At 39.7% G+C, this 24,372-nt stretch overlaps 3 protein-coding genes across 5 annotated transcripts; all 3 read left to right on the forward strand.

Moving 5' to 3' along the window:
* Window positions 1-1,222: 1,222 nt before the first annotated feature.
* On the forward strand, window positions 1,223-9,863 carry tbc1d17 (TBC1 domain family, member 17). The gene is given in 19 exon segments (XM_063904647.1): window positions 1,223-1,249; window positions 1,925-1,988; window positions 1,991-2,019; window positions 2,098-2,175; window positions 2,247-2,358; window positions 2,444-2,627; window positions 2,803-2,911; window positions 3,340-3,477; window positions 3,479-3,511; window positions 3,652-3,777; window positions 3,896-3,999; window positions 4,510-4,604; window positions 4,710-4,826; window positions 6,787-6,887; window positions 7,012-7,111; window positions 7,381-7,478; window positions 7,927-8,043; window positions 8,278-8,364; window positions 9,046-9,863. Coding segments are annotated over 19 exon segments (1,881 nt in total). The 3' UTR covers window positions 9,208-9,863.
* Window positions 9,864-14,167: 4,304 nt separating this feature from the next.
* ccndx (cyclin Dx) lies at window positions 14,168-16,998 on the forward strand. The gene is made up of 4 exons (XM_063902978.1): window positions 14,168-14,437; window positions 14,541-14,756; window positions 16,235-16,564; window positions 16,717-16,998. Exons 1-4 carry the CDS (start codon window positions 14,168-14,170, stop codon window positions 16,864-16,866), a joined length of 966 nt encoding a protein of 321 aa, XP_063759048.1. The 3' UTR covers window positions 16,867-16,998.
* A 521-nt stretch (window positions 16,999-17,519) lies between these two features.
* nucb1 (nucleobindin 1) lies at window positions 17,520-23,464 on the forward strand. Of its 3 annotated transcripts, XM_063904757.1 has the most exons (14): window positions 17,520-17,648; window positions 18,813-18,936; window positions 19,023-19,130; window positions 19,248-19,380; window positions 20,614-20,717; window positions 21,001-21,186; window positions 21,292-21,382; window positions 21,464-21,522; window positions 21,721-21,813; window positions 21,926-22,015; window positions 22,544-22,714; window positions 22,796-22,910; window positions 22,994-23,103; window positions 23,134-23,464. In XM_063904757.1, exons 2-13 carry the CDS (start codon window positions 18,817-18,819, stop codon window positions 23,077-23,079), a joined length of 1,356 nt encoding a protein of 451 aa, XP_063760827.1. In that variant the 5' UTR covers window positions 17,520-17,648; window positions 18,813-18,816; the 3' UTR covers window positions 23,080-23,103; window positions 23,134-23,464. The 3 variants fall into 3 exon arrangements, with proteins under 3 accessions (XP_063760827.1, XP_063760826.1, XP_063760828.1); XM_063904756.1 differs by having other exon boundaries at window positions 22,994-23,464; XM_063904758.1 differs by having other exon boundaries at window positions 17,588-17,652; window positions 22,994-23,464.
* Window positions 23,465-24,372: the final 908 nt, after the last annotated feature.

The raw sequence follows: 24,372 nt of genomic DNA on the forward strand, positions 1-24,372 counted from the left end.
GTTTTGTAATAATGGGCAAAATATAACACACTTTTAGAAGTGTTCAATTGTTTTGGGGGATTACATTGTGGTGAACTTTTTTGACAAGAAAATGGACAGTTTCCCATGTAATCATATAAAGCTTGCAACATAATAACTGGAAACATTTCGGGGGAAAACCCACAAAGTCTACCAAATATTACTATCCATTGATTTCTTTCCACAATCATCACTTAGTGCTTGGTCGTACAATTTGCTGAATTAATCATGTGATAAAATGGTACTAATTTGAAGGAGAATGCCGTCTGCTCATGTCCGGTGTTGTTGTGGTTAGAAAACTTGACGCCTGGTGCAGTTTTGACGTCACCTGTTTACTGAGTCTGTTTCCAATCGGACGCACGTTGAACACGTGACTGAACTCTGTGTGCGTGCTCGTACTCGCATTGTTCTCGTGCACCTCCACCTCACTCAAACCCAGCTACTCACAAGTTCCGTCACATGAGTATTGTATTAATTATCATGTAATAAACAGGATAGGACACCCCCTGTCCTATATGTCTTAGTTTTAAACCTTATATGGGGAAATGGGAAACCCCTTATGAAGGGCAAGCGAGACATGCATCGATAATGTCTGCAACATTTTTTAAATAAATAAAAAACAAACTACCGTTTACACAAACAGGATGACATAGTTATAGATGCGTTATAAACACACATACTTTATATGTATCTGTTTATTGTAATGTGCAAAACTGCAAAACAACAAGGCAATGCCTGGTGCGTATGTGTGGGAAAAAAAGAGTAAAATGAGCTCAAACTTTGTCTGTTGCAACATAAAGAAAACAACACATTAATGCCTCAACAATTATCATACAATAACCTTACAACTATTATTATACAAAAGCCTTAATATTATTCTTAGTAATAATAAGTACTTTATGTATACTATGATGTAATTACTTTAATTCGTGACGTGGGTATTTTACGTGTAAAATACTTTCTTCATTAACATTTAAATAGCTCAACAAAAATAAAAATAACCAGTATTAGTATTTGACACAAAATGACTTTGATTGTCTTTTATAATAATATTATTATAATAAAATAAATTAACAAAAGCAGTATATTGTTCAGTCTCAGCTCACGTGTGACGACGTCACTTTTGGGGCGGGGCTTCTCGTTAGTAGGAAGTGTGACGTAACATTTATTTTGGAAAACGAAGTGGAGAAAGAGGTGACTGAAAATGGAGCAAAACATTGAGGATTACAAGGTATTTCTACAGTGTTTCACTTACTATTTTAATTTGCAAGTGCTGACAACATTCCTTCTTCTCGACTCTGATATTTTGGGTGAAACTACTCGAGCTTGCCGTCATTGTTAGCTTATTGTTTATACATCAAGCTAGCTGTGTGTTTTCAATAACGCTCGATGAAGGGAATCGGCACACTGTCAGCTACGTGTTGTCATCTAGATGGATATACGATGTCGGACTCTGTTTTGTAGCTAGTCTATAGCCGTATCTATAATTATATAGAAATGAAAAAAGTCAGTCTATTGTGTATAAATCATATCATTATTAGGTCTTCGTATGTGTTTGTCTGGTCTTCACCTACTGACCCTACCGAGCTTTATCACGTGATAGTCATTTAAAAGATCTATCTTCTAAAATGTCATTAATCTGCCTGCCACAGTTTAGATATTTAATGTCGTACATCATGTTCAGTTCATACAGTAGCCTAGCGTTTTATTTTACAATAACATAATGTGTAAAAAATGTCTTAACATGTAAATAACAGATGAGTAGATTATGAAAAGAATTAGCACTTACCAAACTTGTTCCTGTGACTGGAATCTGGCCCAATCTAAAATGAGCCTTCATTTTATTTCAGCTTTATTATTGATATGGCTGCTTTTATATTAATATGGCTTTTTTCTTTCTTCTCAGCTGATATTTGAAAAAGAGGGAGTATACCTCCACACAAATGCTAAGAGAAGTAACCAGGACACCACCATCCCGGGTTCATCCGTATTGTGGAGAGGGTAAACAACATGTACAATATACAAAGACGGAATTTGAAAAAATAAGCGATGGGATTATTAACAGCACATGTTTTTTAGGCCGGTGTGCCAGCTTTAGAGTGGAGCCCACTTGAAGATGAGGGTCGCAGTGCCCCTGCTGTACTCTACACCAAAAAGGTCAGTAATCATCTGTTTGATATACATGTAAACTACATGAGGTTTTTTTTAACCCACTTCTTTCTGAATAGGATGGAGAAGGAGCGGAGGAAGATGCAAACTATGACCCTGGTTATGAGCCTGACTGGGCAGTTATCAGCACCGTGAAGAAAGATCGAGAACATGTCCCAGTGAAAGACTCAGGTGCAGTTTACATTTCGGTCACTTCAGACAAACCGTTACTGTAAAGAAGTGTTCAAAAAACTAAAGGTGCCTATTTCACCTGCAGGTCAATGGTCCTTCTCTCTGCCTCTGTCAGAGTTATACTCTCTACGGAGGGCTCGGTTCTCCTTGGGGAGAAACTTCTTGGTGTTGACAAGTAGAGGGGGCCACCCTCTTCCTCCCCTGCACTTCCACAGAGGAGGAACCAGGGAGCTGTTTAGAGCCATGAACCGTTACATCATCCTGGACCAGTAAGTACCATCTTTTGACCTCTAGCAGCAGTAACTGTCCTGGTAACATGTTAGAATTGATCTCATAACAGTTCTGGATACAGCGGATTCACAATTTGTGACAGAGCTGTGTACAACTGTGTTGACAAATCACATAGTATGAAAAACATCACATGGTCTCTGTTGTTATCATCAGGTCACCGGTCGACGGGAGGCTCTTCCTCGCCTACCCTCATGACCCAGGCGCTCTCTCTCAGTCCTTCGAAAAGCTGCAGCTTTTCGACGATGGATCTGATCTTGTTTCGGTATTTTTTATTTATTTTCCTTGATCCTTTAACCTATATTATTGGCTTGAGATCAATACCAATAACTCACTGATCATAGTCCTACTCTTTAAGATAAGATAAGCCTTTATTGATCACCAGAGGTTAATTCAAGTGTTACAGCAGCTCAAAAACAGAAATAAGTACAGATAAATTGAGAAGAAGAAATATAAAATAGGAATTAATACAATAAACACAATTTCTATTATAGTATAAGGAACTATAGAAGTGCAATCAATGACTACATGATTAGATAAGCAAAATATTTAAAGGGACATGGTTGAGTGACATAAGGAAGCATGACCAGTGACACAGCACCTGACACAGTGGGATTAGACAAACTTTCTCCCTCAAAGTAAAAAAGCCTTTGGGTTGTTGTTTGTGATCCTGTACTCTCTCTAATTTAACAGAGATTCATTCAGGACCCGTATGCCACTACATTTGGTGGATTCTCCAAAGTCACAAATTTCTTCAAGGTGGCACTACGACCTCCAGGGCCAACCCCCCATTCCCGTGCTGCCCATGATCCCAATTTTCCACCCCAGTCCTGACGAAGAGCCCGGCTTCGAGCTTATCAACTGTGTAAGAGAAGTAAACAAAAATAACAATAGGACTCATTCAAGTCTAATAATATGTAGAAATGACAGGTTGTTATAATAATAAATGTTAAGAGACATGAGAATCTATATCGTTGTTTATTTTAGTGTCTTTCCTTCCATTAGGGGGTGGAGCTTGGACCCAGACCAGACGTTACCAGGGGACGACCACTGGACAAATGGGATGAGTTTCTGGACCCAGAGGGGCGAGTGAAGAACCCAGAGAGGATCAAAGAGATAGTATTCAGAGGGGTGAGACAGGAAATACAGTGACAGTAAATCTCTCATGTGGAAGACGTACCTAGTTTACTTTTTATAACCCTCTTCATACCAGATGTGCATGTTTCATACCAGTCTTTTTCCATTGCAGGGTGTCACACCGTCCCTGAGGAAGGAGGTATGGAAGTTTCTCCTGGGCTTTTATCCATGGAACAGCACTTACAAGGAAAGAGAAAACATTCTTCGGGTCAAAACGTTAGTGTTGTTACTGCATATCCGTTCCTAAATCTATTGGACAGTTAAATTGTTTGACGTTTTGAGAAATACACTTCTATGTTACTTCCTTGCTGAGCGTTAGTTAATAAGACTAATGCAACTCTCATGTCTATACAGTTCATACAATGGTAATGCCAGCAGCCAGTTAGCGTTACCTATTTTTCAGACAAGAGGCATAGACTCAAGGAAGCGGCTGTGCCTGAACAAGAAATCAAACCTCCTGTAAAACCACAACATTTCAGATTTTGTACTAATTAAACATCTGAGATTTAAAGTGTTTACCTGTGAACTTTAGAGGTGTTATTTAATGGATTTAAATCAGATTTTGCACCCTGTTGCTGTCTTTGTGTTAAACAAATCTAACTGGTTGCTGGCTTTATCTTCCTAACTATAAAGATTTGAGAGTATAACAGGCTTTTCAGCTAACAAAAAATAAACCGTATTTTATTTTAAGGAGTCAGCCCATTAAACGTCTTTCTGTGTCTGCAGCGACGAGTACTTCAGAATGAAGGTGCAGTGGAAGTCAGTCAGTGAAGAGCAAGAGATGAGGAACTCCCTCCTCAAAGGATACAGAAGCCTGATAGGTCAGCCCCGCAATCTGTGATAAAACAGAAGATCTGTTCATAGATCAGTCAGCTGCCTGTTCAATAGACGTTGACTTTTCAACTGCCTTTGTTCTGTTGTGACAGAGAGAGACGTCAGCAGGACAGACAGAAACAATACGTTCTTCTCTGGTAACGACAATCCAGGCCTGACTCTGCTGAATGATGTGCTGATGACTTACTGCATGTTCAACTTCGATCTTGGTATGTATTTCTAAACTGTTGGCAAGCAGAAGTGCACAAATACTGAAGAAATCTACCACTGCAAATCTCAATCTTCTGTTTTTATTTAAATGAGTTGTTTACACAAGAGCATAATGAGAATATCTTTTTGACAATATATTTAGGGAACAGGACACAAAAACAGCTCACAGGACTAGCATTAGACACAGATTATTTTTATCAACAGGTCATATACAGTGGGGCAAAAAAGTATTTAGTCAGCCACCAATTGTGCAAGTTCTCCCATTTAAAAAGATGAGAGAGGCCTGTAATTGTTATCATAGGTACACTTCAACTATGAGAGACAAAATGAGAAAAAGAAATCCAGAAAATCACATTGTAGGATTTTTAAAGAATTTATTTTCAAATGATTGTGGAAAATAAGTATTTGGTCAATAACAAAAGTTCATCTCAATACTTTGTTATATACCCTTTGTTGGCAATGACAGAGGTCAAACGTTTTCTGTAAGTCTTCACAAGGTTTTCACACACTGTTGCTGGTATTTTGGCCCATTCCTCCATGCAGATCTCCTCTAAAGCAGTGATGTTTTGGGGCTGTCGCTGGGCAACACAGACTTTCAACTCCCTCCAAAGATTTTCTATGGGGTTGAGATCTGGAGACTGGCTAGGCCACTCCAGGACCTTGAAATGCTTCTTACGAAGCCACTCCTTCGTTGCCCTGGCGGTGTGTTTGGGATCATGGTCATGCTGAAAGACCCAGCCACGCTTCATCTTCAGTGCCCTTGCTGATGGAAGGAGGTTTTCACTCAAAATCTCACGATACATGGCCCCATTCATTCTTTCCTTTACACGGATCAGTCGTCCTGGTCCCTTTGCAGAAAAACAGCCCCAAAGCATGATGTTTCCACCCCCATGCTTCACAGTAGGTATGGTGTTCTTTGGATGCAACTCTGCATTCTTTCTCCTCCAAACACGACGAGTTGAGTTTTTACCAAAAAGTTCTATTTTGGTTTCATCTGACCATATGACATTCTCCAAATCCTCTTCTGGATCATCCAAATGGCCCTCTAGCAAACTTCAGACGGGCCTGGACATGTACTGGCTTAAGCAGGGGGACACGTCTGGAACTGCAGGATTTAAGTCCCTGGCGGCGTAGTGTGTTACTGATGGTAGCCTCTGTTACTTTGGTCCCAGCTCTCTGCAGGTCATTCACTAGGTCCCCCCGTGTGGTTCTGGGATTTTTGCTCACCGTTCTTGTGATCATTTTGACCCCACGGGGTGAGATCTTGCGTGGAGCCCCAGATCGAGGGAGATTAGCAGTGGTCTTGTATGTCTTCCATTTTCTAATAATTGCTCCCACAGTTGATTTCTTCACACCAAGCTGCTTACCTATTGCAGATTCAGTTTTCCCAGCCTGGTGCAGGTCTACAATGTTGTCTCTGGTCTCCTTTGACAGCTCTTTGGTCTTGGCCATAGTGGAGTTTGGAGTATGACTGTTTGAGGTTGTGGACAGGTGTCTTTTATACTGATAACGAGTTCAAAAAGGTGCCATTAATACAGGTAACGAGTGGAGGACAGAGGAACCTCTTAAAGAAGAAGTTACAGGTCTGTGAGAGCCAGAAATCTTGCTTGTTTGTTATTGACCAAATACTTATTTTACCGAGGAATTTATAATTAATTCATTAAAAATCCTACAATGTGATTTCCTGGATTTTTTTTTCTCATTCTGTCTCTCATAGTTGAGGTATACCTATGATAAAAATTACAGGCCTCTCTCATCTTTTTAAATGGGAGAACTTGCACAATTGGTGGCTGACTAAATACTTTTTTGCCCCACTGTATGAAGAACAGTGTAGGGAGTAAGGTATTTTTTTCAGTACTCAGGCAGTTATTCAAACAAAACATACCAAACACACACAGTATGTATCATTAACACAGATATATCCATGTCTCCCTGACACTACTGTTTCCATGCCTCTAGGTTATGTCCAGGGGATGAGTGACCTGCTTTCTCCTCTGCTGTTCGTCACACAGAACGAGGTGGAGTCCTTCTGGTGTCTGACAGGCTTCATGGAGCTGCTGGTAAGAAGAAATATTTCCCTAAATATACTAAAAAAAAGGAAACAATTTAATGTGTTCAGTTAGGAATGAAGAAAGCCATGGATTTGAAGCTATTAAGTAACCCTACAAGTCGTTTCCTTTGCAGCACCAAAACTTTGAAGAGTCCCAGGAGGCCATGAAGCAGCAGCTCCTTCAGCTCAGTATCCTGCTGAAGGCTCTGGACCCCGAGCTATGTGACTTCCTGGGTTAGTCAGATTAAACTCATACAGGCAGACTGGATTGTATCGATTTTCTTAAACTCTTGAGTTATTAGTTGAATGCAATGAAAAGTAGGACAGAAACCAGAACAAAGTACACATGGGTGCACACATGTTGATATGCATAAAAGGCATACCCATTTATTCTAAATGAGAGAACATTCATACATCTGAAGAATACAGTGTATGCTTGAGACAATATAATGTTTTGTAAGGAGCTCGTTATTCCTTTTGGGTCTCTTTCTTGTGTCCATCAGACTCTCAGGACAGCGGCTCTCTTTGCTTCTGTTTCCGCTGGCTGCTCATCTGGTTTAAGAGAGAGTTTTCCTTCGAGGACATCCTCACCATGTGGGAGGTGAGTGCTCCGCAGCTCTGTTTGCTTATATACAGAAATATTTGCATGATGCTAAAACCACTAGAGTCAGACAGGTTCGTTTTACTCCTTTACACCTTCATGGTGATAGACTTGTGTGTTAATTGACATTAATTCATATGAGAACCTTGAATTTTATTCAACATGCTTTTTTTTAAAACTTATTTTCTAGATTAATCCTTTGGGCAAATGTAAAACAATTCTAAGGTGATGAAGTGTCTGGTGTTTTCAGTCCAATTCCCAGATATTCAGTGTTGTGTGAGCCTGAAAATAGCATTTACTGACAACTTGCATGAAAAATGTATGATTAATTGGTTATCAAAATAGTTACCAATTATCATTATTAGTCAATAGATTAATTTGATTATTAAACTAATCGTTGCATCTCATTTGCAAATAATATTTGTGTAACATCCTTTCCCCGCCACAGGTCCTCTGGACTCGTCTGCCATGTGACAACTTTCACCTGCTGATCGCTTGTTCAATCCTGCAGTCCCAGAGAGGCGAACTGATTGGCTCAGACCACGACTTTAACACTATTCTAAAGGTGCGTGTGTGTGTGTGTGTGTGTGTGTGTGTGTGTGTGTGTGTGTGTGTGTGTGTGTGTGTGTGTGTGTGTGTGTGTGTGTGTGTGTGTGTGTGTGTGTGTGTGTGTGTGTGTGTGTGTGTGTGTGTGTGTGTGTGTGTGTGTGTGTGTGTGTGAGAGAAAAGGAGGTACTTTGTCTATAACTATACACTCATCTGTGCATATGTGTCTCTCCACACTGTGAATGCTCTTCAGCACATTAATGAGTTGACGATGAAGTTGGACCTGCAGACGGTTCTGCGAGGAGCAGAGGCTATCTACCTGCAGCTGACTCAGTGCAAGGTAAGCTTAATATGCCAAAACGATTTAGCAAAGACTCAATAGAGTGTCTCAGTCTCAGTGTTTAAGATGAAGAGCAAAGATAAGGCAATAGGGATCTACAGTATATCACTGTTTCATTGCCGACTCCATCTTGTTTTCCCCATTAAACAACTGAACAGTTAATAATACATTTGTTTAGAAGCACTTTGCTTATCCTATAGAAAACTTTGAAACAAATATTATACTTCCTTGAAGGCAAGGCGAGGCAAGTTTATGTATATAGCACCTTTCAACACAAGGCAATTCAAAGTGCTTTACAAAAATGAAAAACAGTAAGAGCATTAAGAAATAGTGCAACATAAACGCTTTATAAAATGGCATTTAAAAACAGTCATTAAAAAGCAAAGATAATCAAATAAACATAAAACAAGCCAATATATGGAATTAAAGGAAGAAATACAACTCTATAACATGACTCAGTTATGTAATACTGCTCCTTTTTCACACTAAAATCATTTCAGTACCCTTCAAACTGAAAAATAAAATGTAAAGTGAAACTTTGCGCATAAGTTAAAATCTGAGAATGAAGAAAAACAGGAATTATAACCCCATTATGACTCAACACTCTAGAACCTGTAATAGAAGATGAGTCACCTCTACACAAGTGATTCCTTACCTCTTGTCCTCCTCCACCCTGCCCAGGAGCTTCCCGTGAAGGTGCAGCAGGTTATGGGTCTCTACGTCGCCTCCAGCTCTGAGGAGGACAGCCCAGACTCCCAGGCCAGCGAGACACTGCGCCTCCTGGCAGAGTCCCAGGCAGGAGCTGCTTCGTGTGATTCAGCATACGTCCCCACCTATCCTTAAATGTGCAGGTCAGCTGGAAGACTTATAGTCACTAAGAAATGTATGGACGATCTTTATATATGAAAACAAAAAAATGTATAGATATATGAAAGCTCTATCCATTGAGAAGGAAGGAAGACTCTTTGGTGAAGACTGTTGTTACTGTCTGTCAGAGGCAGGGGGCGTTGTTGTAGCTTTTTTTCTTTTAGAGTACCCATGAATGTTCTTGTTTAAACATTATAGCAGAGCTGTTTTCCTTTGTGTATGGTGTGCTCCTCTTCCTCCATGACAGCGTGTCATTTTTACAGGTCCTCTGTCTTTGTTAAGAGAATCCTCCTCCTTTCTACTCCCCATCGTTCTCTCTGTGATGTTCTTTTACCTTTCTGCCAATGATTTAATAGTCATGTCGCTCTTCACATGTGATGCTTTCAGTGCATTTTGTGTGGCGTCCCCTCGCCACTGTTCCTTAAAGGGAAGAAGATGAAGGATAAACTCACTGGCAGCGCCTTGTTAGTACTGTATGATGCCATTCCAGCCCTATGCAAACTTTATTGCATGCCTTATATTTTCCGCATGTGGCGTGGTAATCTTAAAGCCTTGTAATTATCTACATCATGTAATGAAATATCATTTTCATCTCCTGATTATTTCCAAATAAATGGTTGAATCTTAAAGAAGCATGTTATTGATATTTTTGCTTTTTACATCACAGTTGGTCTCTTCAACAGGTCTACTGCACTATTATTGCAAGTAAAAGGATTTAGCACACAACTGTACATATCGCAGCTTTTTAATATATCTATTTATATATTTTGGGGGAAAAAAGTAGTACAACCTCTACAATTAATAAATCAACACCTCTCAAACTAAACAGGTTCAGCAAAAAGTGAATGTAACTCAAACCAATTTTGCTTGATAACTGGGACCTTAAACAAATACATAATAATATCGCCAAGAAAATCCTACAAAGTAATCATCTCAGTCGCAATACACAGCAGCATAAAACTCAAAAGGAAGAACCATTCAAAAGGGAAAAGATAAACACAAAAACATCAACACGAAAACCGTCTAACACCCAACATAATAATCATACACAACAATCCTAAACGTAAAACAACAAAATGCAAAAAGACAATACCAACAAAACACAAACAAAAACACAAGAAAATGAGCATAAAATGTAATGACAAACACTTAAAGTCCTCTCCAAAGCTTACATTTGTGATATATAACCAGATAAAATATTATAAAATGACACATTTAATAATATAAAATGTGTGTACATAAGATCATTTGAGCAATGAATTAATGTGAACATCAATTATGGGGTTTGAACCATTTGTAATGTTTGAACATAGATAAGTACAAATGAAATTAAAATCATGAAATGTAATTACCCCACTGTAACAGTACCAACTGTTTGTTTATGTGGTGTCTTAACTTGAGAACTGATTAAACTCTGGCCTCTCCCCTCCCTCCCCCGCTGGCCAGCAGGTGTCTGTGTGAGGGGAAAAAAGGAGCTCTGTTCTCCACTGTCCCGGGAAATGAGCTGGAAAATGAGGGGCGGGGAACCACACCCCTTCTCAGGACCTCTTTTGGCTCATCACTGTCTCTTTCCCCCTCTGTGTGTGTTGTTTGAATACAGCTGCGATGTATGCATTTATCAGGGTGCTTAAACAGGCCGGCGATCTGTCACCCTGTTTCTCCCCGCCCCCCTCCTCCCTCCGTCCACCCCAACCTGACCTCACTTGACTGGCAGAGCCAAACTTACTCAGCCCTTCATTCAAATCAATCTGCTTTCAGCCCCTCTCAAAGCCTGTTTTATAGGAGAAGGCCTTGTCAACAGCTTTAAACCCCATATTCTCTCACTAATGCCTCAATCGACTAAGTGTTCAAGGATTAGGATCTCTTCATGTTGTCATTATGCTGGGTGTTAAAAGCTGCTTTCTTCACTAGATGATGGGGCTGAAGCTCTGCCCTCTAAGCTAGATGTGAGCCTCTGGTTTGTTTTAAAACAAACACTCAAGATGTCATGATAGTTTCTTGAGGTATGTTTTTGTGTGATGATTTTACAGGTTTTGAGTAGTTTTTTAAATCCGTATTATATCTTTATATTAATCCTAATAAGTCCATTGTTGCCATGCTGCAAACCAAATACTTTGGGACAGTAAAAACTGAATTAAGTTTTCTATTACATTTTTTGACAAAAAAGTTTATATCTGCACAAATACTTCAAATACAAGAAGACTGGAAGTCATAATGTTACCAGATGGTTGTTTGAATTGGTCTTTGGAGTTTTGTTTCAGACATATTGCACCCAAATGGGTTTTATTCAAGAGCAGGAATTCCAGCTATGCATTAAAAAGTTTACCCATCTGGCAGTGTCCTGTACCTGCTGTTCTGATGGTCAGTGTGCATAGCTACAGGGAGACTGGATCACGTTCACAAAACAGTATATATATATATAATATCACTTTTGTTTAAAGATTTTTCTTTAAGGTTGGATTTTTTAAAATTAGAAACATGTCTGATATTGTGTTTGTTAGTTGTTTTAGTTTTCAAACATATTACAACCCCCTTTATATTTGCTGGAAAAGCTCCACTGACAGTTCTCTGTTACTGTGATATATTAATAACTGTACATGAGCTTAAATGCTGCACTTATTTAAAAATGCTTCAATATTTCCATTGTTCAACCCTGTTTCAATAAAACTTGACAGCATATCAGAGGGATATACTGCACCTTTTTAAACTACAATACAATGGGCTGTTATTGATTAAACTACCCAGTGAATGACAACGTAAATAGTTCAGTAAAATGTGTGCAGAGGTGTGCATGATAATTCAACAGTTCAATAATAAAATAATCGATTAACATAGCATTAGCATTGGCAAAAAAATGAAACATTGACTTTTGATACCTCATATTTTTATATATATACCTATCAACATACTTTTCATAATTCATTATTCCATATATTTTTCCTTATAATTGAGTATTTCTGTATTGCAGTTTGGCTACTTTTGCTTCAGGAAGGAATCTTCAAGTTCAAGTTAAATGAAAGTAATGTAACTATATTTATGCTATTTTATTAACTATAACATATTTCTCTCTATGTTCCGCTCAACAACATATCTTATGAAATGGTTTTGTTTTTGTCACAAATAAGTTCAAAAACATTTTATTCTTCGTATATGAAACTTGAATCTTCTCTCAGTCATAGTTATATAAAAACAGTCACCAGCTTTACTTTGAATAGAATGAATTATTGATGCTCAGCTGAAATCAAGTCATGGTGTCAGTGTGGTCGTCCATTTAACTCCTATTTGAAACATGAGCTGCCATTGAAGCCTTAATGTGTGAACAGCCACCTGTAATGACTGTCAAATACAATCTGTATTCTCCACTGGTGAGTGCGACCCCATTGTGACCGTCAGAGGAGTCCCCGGAGAGTGTGTGAAAAGTGTGTCTACCCCATGAATGTGTAAAGTGTGTGTGTGTGTGAGAGAGAGAGGAGCCAGCAGCAGGCAGGAGGCCAGGGGCTGTTGTCTGACACTGATTTGTAAAGGGAGACAATACGGCTCATTGACCTGCCCTGCTCCACTGTCTGTTGCACATACCTCGCCCAGCCCTCCCTAGTGGCTGCGCTGCTCTTTAAACACGAGGAGCAGATTGCCCCAGGCGCAGGGAGGGAGGGGCAATGGGCCACAGGTTGCTTTGACAATGAGAAATCTCAGAGGGGGATAAGAGACAGAGCCAAAACTTTAATTAACACAATTATATTCTAATAACCTTACTTTTACTGAGGCTAGCTGAATTTTATATCACTTTTCAAAAACATATCTTGAGAAAAGGTTTTTTTGTATCAATACTTGCACACTGTTTATTCCCAACATGCCTTATTTGTTTTGTTTTTATCTTATATTATTTGGTTCCAACGATTTTTAACTATCTGACTTAAATTCCCAAATTGACTTGCATGTTTTAATTCTGGTTCAATGATATAAAGCTCTCTGTTAAAACATTTTAAAATGTACTCTATAATTAACGTTTATCACATTTTTTATTTATCACTATCCTATTCTATGGTAAGAAACCGGCCTGAAAAAAAGAGTCTTAAACCCAAAAATGGTCAATTTTATCTCATGTATAAAAGGAAATGTTGATTGAATGACCACTAAATTAAACATTATTTCAGCCTAACTATTTGGGTAATCTTCTTTAAGGATCAGGTAAATACACAAAGTATTAATAATAAGTATTTAAGGTTGAGTACCTGTTAAACAAAAATAATATTAAATGGGCTAAACATTAAATATCAATACATGAGTACTCTATCAAACAGCAGCAGGACTGAGCATCCATCCAGACTTTGACACATTTCCTCTGGTGCTCACGTTGTAAACAAACACCCTCTTCCTTTTGTCATCCATTCCCATTGTCAGAGTCTGGATATGACCTTTTCTCTCCCCTCTCTGACTCTCACCGCTTGTAGCCTTTTCTTATCCTCCCTTCTTTCTTTCACTATCGAAGACAAGCTGTTACTCTGTCCCTGCGGGCCACTCCCTCACTTGTCTGCTCCTCTTCCCTCCCCCCCTGCCTCCCTCTCTCCCCTGCTCTCATTCTTTCTCCCTCTCCCCACCTGTTGAAGCAATTGTTGCACAGACATATTGTTCTTCTAATTTTTTTATGTCACTCGCGAGGGCTCACACCCCTTTCTACGCTCTTTTTCCTCCCCCCTTTGCCACTCCCTCTCCCTCTCTCCCTGATGGGTATAAAAGTCAGTGGCGTTGGCTGGGGAAAGATATTTTACAGAGCACCACAGGATAGCAAAACTACTTAACAAGGAAAAAGGATTTCCCAGCTTGCTTACCTGTAGTAAACCAAAATTCCTCAGGTAACAGAGGGACAATATTGCTGCTTCCTTCCTTTACCAATTGGAGTTAAACAAGTTCATATATTACCCAGCAGTCTGTGCAGATGGACAGAGGCATGTCTGTGTCTCTGTGGTGTGAGGAGGTGGAGGATAACAAGAGTCAGGACCACAGCCAAACTGAAACACAAGCCCAGGGCGGCTACATGGTGGGCTCTTCTCAGCTGCGAGCCGCCTGGGACCCCACTGTGTCCGGGCATCGTGTGATCCAGAGGTTGCTTCAGGTGGAGGAGAGGTACATGCCCTCCATACTCTACATCACCCTCATCCAGCGGGAGCCAGAGCGCAGGGAGGAGCTCTCTAAATGGGCCCTGGAGGTATAAAACTCTCTGAAGCTCCAGTTTCTCTTCATGCTCTTCACATGAGTTATGTGATCATGGCAGCTTTGATACTGATGCCTTATTTTTGTCTTCTCTACAGGTATGCTGCGAGTGTGGCTGTGATGAGGCAGTGTTCCCTCTGTCTGTCTCTCTAATGGACAGGTTCCTGTCGGCCACTTTGTCTCTGCCTGTCTCGCCATACTGCCTAGCTGCAGGCTGCATCCTCATCGCCTCCAAACTCTCAGAGTGTGACAATGTCACTGCTGATACTCTCTGTGCTGCAGCTGAGTACAGCTTCCAGCCTTCAAACCTGCGGGTGAGTCAGTCACACAGCATCCACAGGTGCATAGATATGTGGTTGTTTAAAACTTCACAGTCAGGGCTGTGGTAAGTAATTCAGAATATTGATCGTCCCTTAAGTTTTTAACAAAATTTTAGTAAAGTTTTGGGGTACCATCCAGGTGTTGGTCCTTGATATCACCAACTATAATCCCCCCATGTGGTTTATTTCAAATGCACAATACCAATCGCCTTGTATAATGTTGTTATTCTAAAAGTTGAAGCTGCCAAACTGTATCAAATTTATGCAAACACAGAAATATTTTTCTATGATTGTCGTGCCTTAACACATCTATCAACTCGATTACAAATCACATTGAACATTGATTTGTAATCCACAACTACCGGATATTATATCACTTATATTAGCCTGATAAACCAAAGGGTTTATACTGTAGGTTATTTAAAAAGATGACATTCAGCTCCGGAAAAAGTTAAGAGACCATTCTTCATTTTCTTAAATTTCAATCGCTACATGTATGGCAGCCATTTCAGTGTCTGCTGAATTCCAACACAGAGAAATGTTGTCAGTAGCTTATGGAATACAATCAAAAAATTAATCAATAATTTAACTCAAAGACATACCTATAAATATTAAAACCAGAGAAACTGATAATGCTGCAGTGGTCTCTTAATATTTAGCTAATAATAGCTGTATGTCTCACAAATTAGGGTTGCAACGATATCTAGTTTCATCATCAAATTATTCAGATAAAAGTGAAAAAATCGAAACACAACCTTTCAGAGCCCAAGGTGATATCTTCAAATATTATGCATTTTTGACAAAACATCCAAACCCCAAACGATTTCCATGTACCTTAATATACAGCTCTGGAAAAATGAAGAGACGGCTCCAAATTGTTCTTAGATTTTTATCTCTAAATGTATGTTAACCATTCCAGTGTCTGTTGAATTTCAACACAGATAACATTTTTCAGTAGTTTATAGTTTAAAGAATAATAAATAATTTAACTCAAAGACATACCTATAAATAATAAAACAAGAAAAAATTATAATGCTGAAGTGGTCTCTTCATTTTTTGCGAGGTTGTATGTTAATATAGGCAGCACATCGTCCAATTTGAGAAGCTGGAATCAGAGAAATTCTGAAAATATAAAAATGAAACAACAACAAAAACCCATTATTTCTTCTCAATAAATAACTGGATAAACCAGTCAGTTAATAAAGCTATTATGCAAAGGTATAATTATTTCATTTAATATTGATGCTTTTACCCAATTAAGAATTTGGTTAAGTGAATGATTAGTATTGATTGAACTTATTGAACTCTATACACATCCTTTAAGGCGAGGTCATATTGAAGAAATATTCAAATATATCAATAAATAAATCCCTTTTGTGTGTCGTATGCACGTGTGATGCCAATCAATAGGCAATCTGCATGTTTCATCGTTACACAATGTTTTCTAAACGCACCTGTCTTCCCTCTATCAGGAGATGGAGCGTCTCATCCTCGCCACCCTCCGATGGGACACGGCAGCAGTGACTCCGCAGGACTTCTTCCCACATTTTCTTGCCTGTGTGGAGGAGCGAGGAGACGGAGACAGTGGTCACTCTGAGGAGGGGCTGCTGCTCTCCACCCTGCGGCGGCACTGTGACACGCTGGCCGCCATGTGTGCGTGTGACTCCCGCTTCCTAGGAGCATCACCGTCCCTTGTTGCTGCAGCGACACTGAAATGTGCTCTGCGGGGCTTGGGCAACAAAGGACCGGCTCAGATGGCTGTCTTGAGTGCAGCACTAGCGGAGCTTTGTAAGGCTGACCTGGTGAGTACACAGGTCTGATGCTGCACATATGGCCTTTGCATTTGATTTGATCTCATAAAATGTTTCCATAATTCTTGATTTTTGAGAGAGGCAAGTTGCATCTATGACAAAAAACAAATCAAAACGTATTTTCTTTATGTCTTTCTTCCAAGGCATTGCTACAGTGCTACAGTGACATGATCGAATATGCCCTCCGACAGCGGCTGAGGAGCGGACTGCAGCAGGGCCCCATGGAGAAGGATGAGGAGGTGGAGAACGAAAGAGCCGGGACACCTACTGACATGAGAGATATTGATTTTTAAACACTGGATCGACTTTTATATTGAAAGTGTGAATTAATCAAAACATATTTTATCAAATTGTATCAGTCAAACTGATATATGCTGATCATGACTCGAAATGCTCTGACATGTTTTGATATTCTTAAATTATTTTTTGAGTGACTATTAATTTATAATTGATTGTTTAACTTTATTTATTTGTGAACAATGTGCAACTTTGTCTCTTGCATGTGCCATATTTTATTATCTATTTCTATTAGTATGCATATATTTCATTTTGATGCATAATATGTATACATTTTATTTATTATTATTATTATTATTATTATTATTATTATTATTATTATTATTATTATTATGTGCAATTGTTGGCTCTTTTTATGTTAATTTATTTCAACATGTCATTACTTTGTGTTTGTGTACTGAATTTAAAATACAAGAAATCTATTTTTCAAAGAAATTAAACGTTTAAAACGTGTATTTGGCATTCGTTTGTTATTTATGTGTTTGGTAATGCTGGCTTCACACATTGGCCAGTTATTCCGAGCTTTGAGCTTGAAATAAATGTACTTTTGGAGGGCCATAATTACCCCCTTATATGACACTGGCAGTGGTACATTTGTCGGTGGCTGATTTTACCACTAAGCTGCCAAAAGTATATTTAACATTTCTTTCGAAAGTATTTCCGACGGTCCCTGAAGGCAGCGCGTAGGACAAGCCCTTCACATCCGTGACGTCAATTTTATCCGACGCGAATACGAATCGTGCTTTGAGGATCGGATCAGATATTTAACATACGTGCGGTAGGTAACTATCTATTTAAAGACATCTTGTGCTAAAGCATATTTTAATCATGATTTATTGTATCGATGGAGTTTAAATGAAAAAATCGTGACATTTTTGAGAGACAACGCAGTTACAAGACCGGATGCTCAGGGCTACGGTCTCGGTGATGGTACCAGAACCTGTTATATTACCTGTGCAATTACATTGTAACGAATGAATAACATTTTAAAGGCTTTCAAACTAAACTTTACTTTATTCATATCATAGTCATCATATCATTAATCTGAAATATGTTTACATCTAGAGAAGGATACAATTGTTTGCTTAACCCTGTCCTCATCCGCATCCGCGTTGTCCTTATCTAAGCTAGTTAGCTAAAGATGACTAGCCACCACAAGCATAAAACACTATAACACTAATGCCAAATTTAAACTGGGTTATTTATTATAGTCAGTAACCTTTGTGGTATCTTTAGATGACTAGATGATACTAGATGAATAGGTTTTCTTTCTCAGAAATGAACGGTACGCCGAACTCCACGTAAAAAATGCAGATATTAATGATTCTCTTCTTGGAGAAGCCACGCACGTTATAGAAGTAAACCATTTCAGAGTTTTTTTCAAATACATAAAGTCTCTTTCCAAATTCGGCATACAATGTTAATACCAGCCATGAACAAATAACACTAAAATAAGATGGTGAGTTCGCAATGATTATGTTGTTACGTGTAACTAACCCAGGGTTAGGGTAACTATCCTCCGAGATGTGTTTGTTTGTTTTCAGTCATCTAGTCGTCAGTGACAAATAGAAACATATATATAAACATATACTGTCATCACCTTTAAACGAAAGTCTGAGCTAACATCCAGCAGAGTCAAGTTGTTCAGTTATAGAGGACATGTCCTTACAATCAGTTTTACATGCCTTTGTAAGATTGTAGCTTTTCAGTTAAAGTATTGCCTTCAATATGATTCATATTTTTGGATGCTTAACCGATGTTCCTGACTGCCTGTGTGTATGCATGCACTTTGTCTTTGTGCATGTTTTAAAGGACTGATATCTTCTTATTATTATTATTGTCTTTTTGCCCATTAAGGATTGTTGTAAAACGAATGCTATATAAATGTGTAAGTATAAATGGACCTTGACAATATGGTAACATTTAGTGTGGTTTATTAAAGGACAATGAACCTAAAACCTGGCTGGCTGCTGCTTCTATCCATCTGTGTTGGGGTCTGGTCAGTGCCTATTGATCGCAATGTAGATAACCAGGAAGCTAAAGAGGAAGTGCCGGAAGAGAACGTGGTAACAATCTCAATAGTCTCAGTCATGTAATGAATTGAGATTTAGTTTGTTGTGAATAATCTGCCCTTTCATACACACTATTTCAGGACACTGGCCTGTACTATGACAGGTATCTCAGAGAGGTAATAGAGGTTTTGGAGACAGACCCTCACTTCAGGGAGAAACTGCAGACAGCAAACACAGAGGACATCAAGGTCAGTGTCCATTTCCTCTTCATTCTCACTCAGGAAGCTTCCTAGTTTAAATTTGTAAACTGAAGATCTCAGATTTAATCAGTTGTTCTCACTTATATGTCTTGTGTGCTCTTGCAGAATGGCCGTCTCAGTAAAGAGCTGGATCTGGTTGGTCACCATGTGAGGACTCGCCTGGATGAGCTGAAGCGTCAGGAGGTTTCTCGCCTCCGGATGCTACTCAAGGCCAAATTGGACAGCACCAATACACAAAGTGAGTGGACTTGTTTTCATGTAGTGAAAGACAGTGTGTATTAATATGTAGATGGATTTGATTGGATTTTATACTGATCTCTGTTAAAAAATGGAATGGTGACTATATCAGAAAAATACATACATATATACACTGCCCAGCCAAAAAAAAGGTCACAAGCCTGTGGGGGCAGTGCTATGATCTGGGGTTGCTGCAGTTGGTCTGGTCTAGGTTCAGCAACGTTATGTGCCCAAAGAATGAGGTCAGCTGACTACCTGAATATACTGAATGACCAGGTTATTCCATCAATGGATTTTTTCTTCCCTGATGGCACGGGCATGTTCCAAGATGGCAATGCCAGGATCTATCGGGCTCAAATTGTGAAAGAGTAGATCAGGGAGCATGAGACATAATTTTCACACATGGATTGGCCACCACAGAGTCCAGACCTGAACCCGATTGAGAATCTGGGATGTACTGGAGAAGACTTTGCGCAGTGGTCCGAATCTCCCGTCATCAATACAAGATCTTGGCGAGAAGTTAGTGCAAGACAGAAATAAATGTTGTGACATTGCAGAAGCTGTGGAAACGATGCCATAGCGAATGCGTGCCGTAATCAAAGCTAAAGGCGGTCCAACGATTATTAGAGTGTGTGAGCTTTTTTTTGGCCGGGCAGTGTGTATATATATATATATATATATAAAACAAATGTGAATTTTGAATGTAGCATTGTCTTCTTTTATAGGTAGGATTTATTGTATAGTGTATAAAATGTCACATTTAACATAAAAACACGTATCTAAACCAAAAGTGTCCTCCAATCGTACTAATAAATACAACATTTGATCTTAATGATGGTCTCTGAAAAGCAATATTTTTATGCTTTTTTGAAAAATGCAACCAGTATATATGTTCCATCGGAGCTACCAAAATGAGGTGTGTTGTGAGCATAGTGTAGTGCAAGGCGTTGCATGCAAAACCAAGACAATGAACAACAGAAGCATGAAAAGGTAGATGCTCTCTCACAAGAGATCAGCCAGCAGAGAGACCGGGCGAGAACCTGGATTGGGCACTCACTCCTCAGGCGTGCCACGACCAGGTGCCCTAAATCAATGCTAAGAAAAAAAAAGGAGAATCATTAAAAGTTCACACACACACACTTCAGGGAGGAATAAAGCAGGGGTCATCACACATGTGTCAAGCATCCAGCGTCCAGCCTGTGTTTGGTAATGATGTGATTGCTCCACTGTGCAGGCCTGCAGATGGATCACACCTCCCTACTGAAGCAATTTGAACATCTGGATCCCCACAATCAAAACACCTTCGAGGCCAAAGACCTTGAGCTGCTGATCTCAACGGTAAGATCCGCCTGAGATAATAGAAACATGATTTAAGTTGACCCCAGAGACAGAAAATCTGTCACTTTATGTGCTGACCAGATTTAAATGGAACATATGATGAATCAAATCACCCAGCAGAATTAAAATCACACTAATCAGAGTTGAGTATGATACTATTACAAGTCACACCATGATGGACAACCTGTTACTTATGGTTTTAGAATAAAATATTTGCTTTGTAATATATCTGACACAAATTTTAGGTTTTGAGATGACAGCTTCTCTCTGGCTCTTTATCTAGGCCACAAAGGACCTGGAGAACTACGATGCCGAGAGACATGAGGAGTTTAAGCGATACGAGATGCTGAAGGAGCACGAGAGACGGGAGTACCTGAAGGGCCTGGACCAGGAGAAGAGGGAGAGAGAGGAGAAGAGAATGCAGGAGCTTAAGGACAAACACCGCCAGCACCCCAAAGTCAATGCTCCAGTAAGCACAAATGCACCCATGTAGGTTTTTCCATTGGAAACAAGTGGAAGTGAATGAAGCTCTCTTACATGCGTTTCCTCTTTGCTGCATCTTTCTAAACCTCAGGGTAGTGTTGCCCAGCTACGGGAAGTTTGGGAGGAGACAGACGGACTGGATCCTAAGGAGTTCAACGCTAAAACGTTTTTTAAACTGCATGGTGAGTGGCACCGGTTCATTTCATTCCTATCCCTTTTCATGATATGCAAAAAACTCAAATTTCTCCTCTGCCCTGTTTTAGATACAAATGAAGATGGTGTTTTAGATGAGCAGGAATTGGAGGCTCTTTTTACTAAAGAGGTAAGTTAGAACTTTTTTGGTTTTGCTATGGAAACCCCTTAAAACCATATGACACAATATCAAAAGTGGATGATCATCTATTTGAAAATACAGCTGTTTTGTCTGTGACCTTGCAGACTTTTAAAAAGTAAAAGTTCTGAACCTGACAGCGGTGATATGCACAGAATCCTGTAACATCTGTTCATTTCCCTCCTCCAGCTGGAGAAGGTCTACGACGCAAAGAATGAGGAAGATGATATGATGGAGATGGAGGAAGAAAGGCTGAGGATGAGGGAGCATGTCATGAAGAATGTGAGTGTTTACTTTCATGTCTTTGCTCTTGTTTCTAACATGCGCTGTTATACACTCCACTTCCTTCTCTGCTTTGCCTCAACTGATATAGCTAACGTTTCTATGTTAAAAGGTGGACGCAAATAAAGATCGTCTCGTCAGCCTGGAAGAGTTCCTTAAATCCACGGAGAAGAAGGAGTTCAGTAATCCCAGAGAGTGGGAGGTAAAGAGCCCAGGGTGGCCTGTAGGTCGGGGAAGTGGGCGGGCGATCAGAGGGTCCGTGGTTCAAATCCCAGGACAAGCTGGGAAAATGTGGGTGGTGTAGTTAAACGGATGATGCTATTCTTTCTTTTCATCAATTTGCAGACTTCAAGCTGCTCCCATAAGTGGCTGCTGGGAATAGAATAATGTAGTTTAATGTTGCATTTAGTCAAATAAAAAGCTATTTGGCATTACACTGCTTTAACACTGTCAACTCAGGAAGGACAGTTTAGAAAAAAAGAATTGAAGGCAATGCACTATGAATCATCTTCCTTTTCCAAACAACATACAATACCCATAATACTACTTGTCCCCTCAGTCAGAGATTAATGTGTTTAGAGTCAGATAATGTAGCTTTGAACAAACACAGATTGAGAATGAAGACAGAAGCAGGACCAGCCAATGAGCTTATGTACATGAGAATAAAGACGCTACGTCTTTACAAATCCCTAATATCTCAACTGTTGTGTGAATTTCTTGCTGTCTCTAGACTTTGGAAACTAAACCAGCATACACAGAGGAAGAGCTACAGCGATTTGAGGTTGAACTAAGGGACAAAGAGGAGGAGCTGAAGAAGAAGGCAGAGAATCTGCGGCAGCAGCAGGAGCTGCTGAAGGAGAGAGGCAAAGCCCTGGAGGTACAAAGGAAAGACTACCAGCAGGTAACTGTCCACTCACAGCTTTATTTATCAACCCAAACTGGATTCAGCCTGTAATTACACTGAAACATTTCACAATTGCAGGCAGTATTAGAGATGTCCCAGAGAAAGAAACAGCAGGCAGCAGATGGGCAGCCTCCTGCGGGTCCTAATGGAGAACTTCAATTTCAACCAGAGGCACAAAAAGTGGAAGATAAAGGTAAACAATCGGTGATACAATGGTTGTTTTACTGTTGGTGTGGATTTCTTTTTATTGAGTGCATCTTTGTCTTTCTCTCACAGAGATAAAAGCCCCTGTTGAACTCCAAGCTGAGGCCCCGAATCATCTGCCTGCTGAGCCTCCACAGAATCTGCCTTTACACACTTAATGCACGCTCTGACAGCCTTATTTAACACACACACACACACACACACACACACACACACACACACACACACACACACACACACACACACACACACACACACACAAATACAAATACAAACACTCCAATCTGCACTGACACACATATCCAGATGGGTTCTACAAACTCAATTACGTGAACTGGATGTAAATTCAGACAGACTTGCCTTGTGAATCATGACATATCGTGCTGTGTGTTCATCTCTGTGGTCTACATTAGATTTAAAGATCTAAAAAAAAACTATATGTATTTTCAGAAATCTGCAGTTTCTGAGAAGTTTTAATTAATGCCGGGTGTAAGTGTAATGTCAAAAATCTTCAAATAAAGTAATTTAAAACCTCTAACCAAACTTCTCGCAGTCATATTATTTTGGGTGCTACCGACAGGACAAACAAACTGCATACACTCCCAACTTCCTCTCTGCTACCCGTTCATGGTGTAGTAAGACAACCAGGGATTGTATCCATGACAACGGCATCTTCCTCCATGCAGGTCAGTCAGGAAATAAGTACATTACTTAGTTTACATTTCCTGAAACTCTGAGCTTTAGATTGGGTTTTATTTTTATATGCAGTTTGTCAAGTGTTAAAAGAAAAGAAAAAAAGCACTTGTTTGATTTCTATTTTAGGATTTAGAAAACTGAGATACCTTATCAAAACACCCCAACACTAATTTGATGTACACTGTGATTTTGGAAATGAATCCCTACAATATATATTATAAATCACAGTATTATAATCCAATATTTACAGTAGTGTGAAATGTGCAATAATTGAGCAATCCAGACAATGGAAAGAGCTGTTTGTGTGTGTGTGTGTGTGTGTGTGTGTGTGTGTGTGTGTGTGTGTGTGTGTGTGTGTGTGTGTGTGTGTGTGTGTGTGTGTGTGTGTGTGTGTGTGTGTGTGTGTGTGTATGTGTGTGTGTGTGTGTGTGTGCTCCCTCTCTCCTCTCCGGGTCTCTGTTGTCCCCTTTCATGGCTCCCATGGGAGCCGCTGATCCTTGTTGTTGTCCCGCTGAGGAGACGCACCCCTAGCCGCCACTCAGGGCATTCCTTTCAGCATTCCTGTAACCCGCTGACCTCTCGTGACCCCGCAGAGCCCCTCCTATCCTGGTGGCCACACAGCTGCTGCTGTCAGTCACTGCTGCCATATCGTCCAAATAAAGACGTCTTCAGAAAGCTGACAGGATCCTCAAGTCAGTGTTTATTATGAAGCAATCCCTGGTGTTCAGACAGCGTATTTATTGTGAAATGTTCTT

This window comes from Eleginops maclovinus, chromosome 16 (genome assembly GCF_036324505.1).
Source record: "Eleginops maclovinus isolate JMC-PN-2008 ecotype Puerto Natales chromosome 16, JC_Emac_rtc_rv5, whole genome shotgun sequence".
NCBI classification, from domain to species: Eukaryota; Metazoa; Chordata; class Actinopteri; order Perciformes; family Eleginopidae; genus Eleginops; species Eleginops maclovinus.

Excerpts from the sequence above, each read along its gene's own strand:
- ccndx (XM_063902978.1), top strand. The coding sequence starts at position 14,168 with ATGGACAGAGGCATGTCTGTGTCTCTGTGGTGTGAGGAGGTGGAGGAT. Across the intron at positions 14,757-16,234 it reads TCCAGCCTTCAAACCTGCGG|GAGATGGAGCGTCTCATCCT; the intron begins GTGAGTCAGTCA and ends TCCCTCTATCAG. Across the intron at positions 16,565-16,716 it reads AGCTTTGTAAGGCTGACCTG|GCATTGCTACAGTGCTACAG; the intron begins GTGAGTACACAG and ends CTTTCTTCCAAG.
- nucb1 (XM_063904756.1), top strand. The coding sequence starts at position 18,817 with ATGAACCTAAAACCTGGCTGGCTGCTGCTTCTATCCATCTGTGTTGGG. Across the intron at positions 21,187-21,291 it reads ACCCCAAAGTCAATGCTCCA|GGTAGTGTTGCCCAGCTACG; the intron begins GTAAGCACAAAT and ends TCTAAACCTCAG. Across the intron at positions 21,814-21,925 it reads GGGAGCATGTCATGAAGAAT|GTGGACGCAAATAAAGATCG; the intron begins GTGAGTGTTTAC and ends CTATGTTAAAAG.